Source organism: Pezoporus occidentalis, unplaced genomic scaffold, assembly GCF_034315485.1.
Source record: "Pezoporus occidentalis ecotype Australia unplaced genomic scaffold, CSIRO_AGI_Poc_V1 ctg22, whole genome shotgun sequence".
Lineage (NCBI taxonomy): Eukaryota > Metazoa > Chordata > Aves > Psittaciformes > Psittacidae > Pezoporus > Pezoporus occidentalis.
In genome coordinates this window covers 5,748,345-5,755,250 of record NW_026914072.1, presented here as the reverse complement: position 1 = coordinate 5,755,250, position 6,906 = coordinate 5,748,345, and the positions used below count along the sequence as shown (strand labels likewise).

The 6,906-nt window shown below is 37.9% G+C and overlaps 1 protein-coding gene across 2 annotated transcripts in view; it reads right to left on the bottom strand.

Moving 5' to 3' along the window:
- Window positions 1–1,001: 1,001 nt before the first annotated feature.
- MPPED2 (metallophosphoesterase domain containing 2) overlaps window positions 1,002–6,906 on the bottom strand; it is a 101,837-nt gene continuing 95,932 nt past the window's right edge. For both annotated transcript variants that reach the window (XM_062620343.1, XM_062620344.1), the window contains 2 exons: window positions 5,625–5,738; window positions 1,002–2,430 (listed from right to left, as the gene is read on the bottom strand). In XM_062620343.1, the coding sequence (XP_062476327.1) occupies window positions 2,312–2,430; window positions 5,625–5,738 (233 nt within the window). In that variant the 3' untranslated portion in view covers window positions 1,002–2,311. The remainder of the gene's footprint in view (window positions 2,431–5,624; window positions 5,739–6,906) is intronic.

The following is a 6,906-nucleotide window of genomic DNA, read 5'->3' as shown; positions in this document are numbered from 1 at the left end:
GGTGACTTTTTTTCCCTTCAGCTCAACTGATAAAATAACCAGCACTGCGAGCAAAGCAGCGACTACTCCATATGACAAGTCCACCTACAAATCAAGAACTAGATTTAAGAGGTACAGGAGCTTCTTTCTCAGAAAAGACTTTTGGTATAGGAGGCTTATCCATCTGAAAATTTCAGCTTAACTCCATAGTTAAGTTTAATGCACACTGCATCAAAATACACAAGCAGCAGTCCTCTATGCAGCACTCTGATGCCAAAGCCTAGAATTTCTTTACAACCTTTGTATCATAATAATGTCAAAAGTTAATAACCTGCTAAGATAAATGGGAACACACTGTGGCTCTCCAGGTCTTGTTTCAGGTTACTACAGATCAAAACAGCACCTCATCTTCTCATGTTTGAATCTGGACTTTCACAGCCATAACTTTTACTTGAGAACAAGATGCAGTACTGTTAAGTACATACCAACAGCATCAATAACAGCAGGTCCTGTTGTGTTTGTCATTCTGCTGGCATAGACTGCTCCTCTGCCATTCAATCACTGGTGGTGGATCCTGCTGTAGCCACAAAACTGACAACAGATCCAGATAAAATGTGATAGATTTAATCTATGACTATTCATTTCTTAATCCACAGCGGATGACCACAAGGCACCTGCAGCTCGGTACTAATGATCAAGTGAGGAAGTACAAAGGTTACTGCCTAATCAATTTTTCCTCATGTCATCTGGAATAGCATCCTACAAGGCTTAACTGCGCAAACTTGGTTGCACTGAATTACAACACCTGAAGACAAAAATCTCTTCTGTCTAAAAGGAATGGAAAGATGGATGGCAGAGAAACAGAAGGGAAAGCCTGAGTGTTTTATCGACCCAACCGACATCCTATGAATGGTAAGCAATAAAAATTTATTGAGAAATAGAAAAGTTCTTACTTACCCTTATTACTGCCCCCCCCAGCTGTTAATGCCACAGAAAAATGCAGAATTCCCTTAACCCACATATTTAAAAATCTTGCAATTTTATTTGCATATAAAGGCCGCTAGATATAATGTCACAATAAATTTAAAGAAACAACTGCTTTTCTAAATTCCATTAACAAGGTAACATAAAACAGAACAAAGCTCAATAGCATTTACAGTGGTAGAACAGAAATACCTATCTGCAACAATATTTTGTGCTAGCGAGATTGCATTTACACACAGTGCAAAATAAGAAAAAGGAAATAAAAAGACAAGAATAATATTTAAATATAAAGGACAACTAAGCCTTATTTTAGTTAGGCTTGATTGTATCCATTTGACTCTATACATGCCTGAACTACGACAAAGATTTAACTTGGGCTCTTGAAGGCCTTGAGCACTTGGAAAATGTGTCACATCCTTCATAATTTAGATGTGCTGTACAGCATAATTTTGTAGATGCTGTACCGGCAATATTAAATCCTAGCTTAGTTATAATGCACAAAAAATACATATATATATAAATTCATATTTAAAAGGAGTCCGCATTTACATTATTTTTTTTTTTACTGCATGAAATACCTGCTCTTTGCAGCTTTCACCCCCAGTCTTTTAAAGCTAAAATAATTTAAAAATAAACAATAAAAGATAGCTATCACATACAGGCTGTGGCTATCTGTCAGTCTTTAATGTATAAAGCAGGTAGAAACAAACAACTGAGAAGTCTATTTACCCCTTGCTGCATTCTACTGTTAACAGAAACAAGTTTCAGTACATGTAAACGTATCAAGAGGCAAATGGACCCCAAAATACTGTTTGTGCCACTAAAAAAAATGATATAAATGGAGATGAAAAACTAACATTTAGACCTAGGGAAAAAAAGAAGACACTTAAAAAAACCCCGACAATAACATAAGTTGTGCAAATTTGGGTGTTTTTAAATGCTGCCTATCTTTTAGCTTATAATATAATAGTAAAATAAGGTCTCTCACTTCTTAAAAGAAAGCTTGGCTGTCCTTTTGAGAACACTATAACAATTTACAATGGCAAATTTAGTGAAAAAAAACAACAAAATTGATTTTACAAATTCACAATGCCTCATAAATTCAAAATGAATGCTGCATTTCCAAAAAGCACAACCTCTAACTTTTCTCGTTTTTTTTTTAGTACCAGCAATTTACAAAAAACAGAGATAAAACCAAAACCCCCAAACCCACCCCAAAACAAAAACCCCACCATTCCCCCAAATTCTCCTCCCCCAATTTTGAAGTAAGCATGTAACAGAATGTAAGTTTTATAATTAGAAAATGGCAGTTTATAGACCTTCCCAGTTCCAAATGTGCAGTAGTGCTTCATGATCCTTGAGGGGTTGGAAGGTCAAATATAATTGGGGGGTTGGTTGGTTGAAAGCTGACTGTACACGTTGAAGCATTGATGTACGTTGTGTAACCATCTGTCATAATGCCATAACCTGTAGGAAGAATGTGTCACACTTACTGCAATATAAACAAGTGATACTGCCCGTCGGCAGCTGCACTGAGAGCTTGTTGTGGGATCAATGCTCTGGAATAAAATTAAATTAATCCCTTCAAAATGAAAGCTGCCACAAAGGCTTGATTGAAAAAAAATAAGAGCCACAATGTACTGTATTTGAAATAAGAGCTGATGCTTTTGGTTTACGTTCAAACTTCTTTCCCCAGTGGAAAATCCTCTGCTGCAACTGGATCAGAAACAAAGACAAAACCACACATGTACTTTTTCTAATTAGTTAATTAGCGAGCTGGAGTCTGTATGCCTATAATGCATGTGTAAGAAAAAGACCCATCAGGAGCAAAAGCTTTAGGAGGAACTCTGGTTTTGCCTCCAAAAACCCCTCCCTATGCAATGAACCCCATGCTAGTGCTTATCATGCAGCTCCTCATCGCAGGACTGCCAAGCTGGTGATCATGTTGGCTTGTGAAATCTCAGAAATTCATTAGCAGGTAAAAAATATACACACATACATATTTACTATACATATACTACGCATATATATGGTTCTTTATACACACCCACATGTATATATGTGTTACCTACCACTGAAATTCATGACTAAGGAGTCTGCTGCTATAAATACAATAGAGCACATGAGGTCAATGGACAACCCCTAGTTTAAGCAGAAAATTGAGGTGAAGGTTAAACAGATGACTGCTTTTTATTAGGAAGGGATCTTGGTAATTCATTCCCAAACAAAAAAAAAAAGCAAGAAGTAAATATTAATCACAGGTTTTTCAGCATGCCAAGGACTTGACTCCTCAGTAACACCATGGCATCAGTTTTAGGAAGGTAAAGACTGCTCTCAACCTTCTAAATATCTGGCCAGCAATGCCCTTGTTGCATGTGTCTAACGAACCAGCAGCAATGCTGGTTCTCTGCTGGCCTCTATCTTGTCTCCCACTTGCTGCACAGGAATAGGGTGTAACAGAGGGTTGTGCAGCCTAGTAATTTTGGGCAAGTAGAGAAAACTATAGTGAACCATAAACTGAGTTACACCTGAGCCTTAATTCAGCAAATGTGATGTGAGAAAACGAATTAACAGAAGTACAAAGATACTGAGATGGCCGAAGCAATCCTTACAGAGATTCTCTCATGGATAAGGAGATAGGGACTCCCATTCCACCAGTGTAAAAGGTGAGCAAAGCTTTGCCATTATTTTCAACTGACATCCACAAAAAGCCAATAAAGATAGGAAAAACTCTAGGAAGATTTGGCACCAAATGTACTTAAAAATATAAATAAATGTAAATAATAAAAACAGCTTTATGTAGGAAGAGAACTTCCCATCACAAACCCATGGGGGAAAATGTTCTTCTTTTAAACCATAATGATACAGTACAGATCACTGCTGCCTGAAAGCTAAGATAAATGCAGCTACCCACAGTGTCTATCAGAAAGAATAATCACTTCAGAATTTCTGCACTATCTGCCTATATTACTTTATTTATTTAGACAGGCAATTTTGATTTAGATCATCTCATGGTGGGAAAAATCTTGCTCATGGTTGTTCCTGCTTATCAACCAAGAAAAAAGCCTGCATCACCAAAATGTGTGGATAGTCTCTTGTTGATCTAATGGAATGTGGCGCATGTTCATCTCAGCTGGAGTTGGAGGAGAATTAACTGCACTGTAAGATAATGCTTTTATCACTTGCCTTTGTCTTTCTGTACTGAAACAAGCCATTCTTATGTCTTCTGTGTAAGCACCAAGTGGAATTTTAACTTTTTTGTTAGTATTCTCGTAAGAATTTATATGAATGTTCACTTTTAATATGTACTGCCACCTTTACTATGAAATTTAAATTACAGTGCTACCTGGTTCCTCGGTGCTTCCTCATGACAATGATCTTGTACATTAAAATACCTTACTGTGCCCTTACTCAACACTATTACAAGTTTCATTGTCCAATTTGCCTATGAAAGCTGTAGACAATTTGCATGTTTCAGTTGCAAGTCTTGATGCATTCATTTATTCTTATATGCAAGGAATAATATTTATACAAAGTATCTGGTCTTTTTCTGGGTGCATTAAAAGACTGCTACTCGCCACTATACTTAAGGTCATTACAAACTATTTATTTACATTAACCAGTTATGAAATTCATTGTATCAAGTCACATGGGCTTCAGAAAAACCAACACCATTAGTTGAGAAACTGTCCTTTTTTATTTTTAAGTCCTCCCAGTCTTTAAGCCTATGGAGAACCTAGTTAGAGTCAATGGAGACACCTCCAAGGGGGACAATATAAAGCACTTAATGTGTAATTTTGAATTCTAGGGTCACAAAGTCTTGCATGCTCTCCCAGGCAGAATTCCTAGTATTTGTCTCTCAGCCATATGAAAGCTACAAAATTGTATTAAGTATTTAAGTATCTCCTAAATGTATTTAATATCTTAGTCTCTTCCAATGCCACAAACAGATCATTGTTTCAAAGCTTCACACTCTCCCTGATCTGCTACTGACAGTGGGGAAATACCTCTTCTAAAATGAGACTGTCGGATGTATTATAGGATGCTTTTAGAAATGTATGCAAAGCGAGTTCTGGCAATGTCCCCTCCTGATGTCTGACTCAAGGTGACTGCCTTTTTGCTTTTCTTTAAACATAGGAGGTGAGCTGAGACACTAAGTTATTTCAATTTTCTTTTTTTAACCCAGCATCTTTCTTGGCTCCTGTACTTGGAATAATGGAGATAATTTTCATCTTGGCTTGCAAGTGTGGGGAATTTCATCTGTTTCCCCAACCAAGTTTGTCAAAATTTGAATTGCTTTCAAGTAACCTGCAGAGAACAACCTTTGCACAGTAAAAGATGTAGGTGGCTAAATGCAGCACAAGTTCCTGAAACAGTCTGCTTTAATTTTGGCATACATTTACAAAGTGCTGTGGTTGCTATCATGTCCCTCTATTCCCTCTCTACTTTAGCCCAGTATGCCATTATCATAGAACCACAGAACCATAGAACAGGGTTGGAAAGAACCTTAAGATCACCTAGTTCCAGCCCACTTGCCATGGGGCAGGGATGCCTCACACTAAATCATGTCACTCAAAGCTCCATCCTTCGCAGTACACCATCAAAATATGCTGCTTTGAACTCAGCCTGAGAAGGAAGAGGGGAGTAGAGCTGCTCCTTACCTTCATGAATCCCACCAAAGACGTGGAGTTTGGGCCTCACTCGCCTCTGCACCGTGTTCAGCAGCTCCACACAACCCACTCTCTGCAGCTCCTTTGGAACCCAGTCTCGAAAACCTGATGGCAAATGCAATCAATACTATTAATTTTATCTATTCAGGTGAGGTTTCATGTAGTCTTTCAGGAAGTAGTAATTCACAGAAGGTTTATTACATTATCTGTAGTCATAACCTCTCCATTAAAGCACACAATGGCTTTTAAGAAATGTTTCACTGTCACTTCGTCTTCCTTAAGATTTCCTCTCTCCATCTGCATGAATATTTTTCTGGATGTGAAATTTTTTTTAAAACTATGGGTTTAAAATCATCTTTCACCTTGAAATCCTGGAACATTTATTCCCGGCACTGCTTTCCTTGAAACCCTGGAACATTTATTCCCTTTCCCCTTACAGCAGGCAGCTTTTCAAGCCAGCTACATGGTTACTCCAGAAATGAAACACCTCAGGAAGATCTACATCCCCATACCTCTGACACACCAACGATTTAGAATACACTCTCCCACAACTTCCAGAGGACCCCAGTCTGCAAGTTGTCAGGTTACTTATGAGCCCCAGTCACCAACAAGGAGCAATGTAGCAAAATAGCTTCCAACAAGCTAATAAGTGGCTATGCTGTCGCTTAGTCCTACCGGTAATAAAGAAAAATGCACAAAACTTGACATCAGTTATTACATAAGTCTGCTGCCTAGGCTAGCACTGGTAAGGATCAACAGGACAAGATGAATGAGGGAGTAAAAGGGAAATCAGGAGCCACATCCAACTACAGCACCATTCTACTGACTTTAGAGTAATTACACCCTGTGCCAATTTTAAAACAGGCAGTAAAAACGTGTTGTGGCATCAAGTTGACTGAGTTATGGAATGAGCAGGAAGTCCAGTTACAGCTCTACCTCCCTTAACATTTATACTTAAATAGAAATAATAAATATTTCAGTTGGTTTTGCAACAACTGAGCTTCTGCCTTTTATAAATACGGCTTATCAGGATAAGAAATGTTAGTAAAGTTTCATGGGTGCTATTTTAAATGGGTTGCTCATCTATCTGTTCTGAATTGAAATGCATACAGAAATGCTGTGATGCTGCAGACACTAATGAGTGCTTTAACTGAACAAATGTACTTAAATTTTGGTTTGGGTGGAGATTATGAACTTCAATTTGAAAAAGTTGGCCACTGTACTTTACCTACAGACACAAATTAGGCATTAGTACAGTGCGTAAAAGGACGGG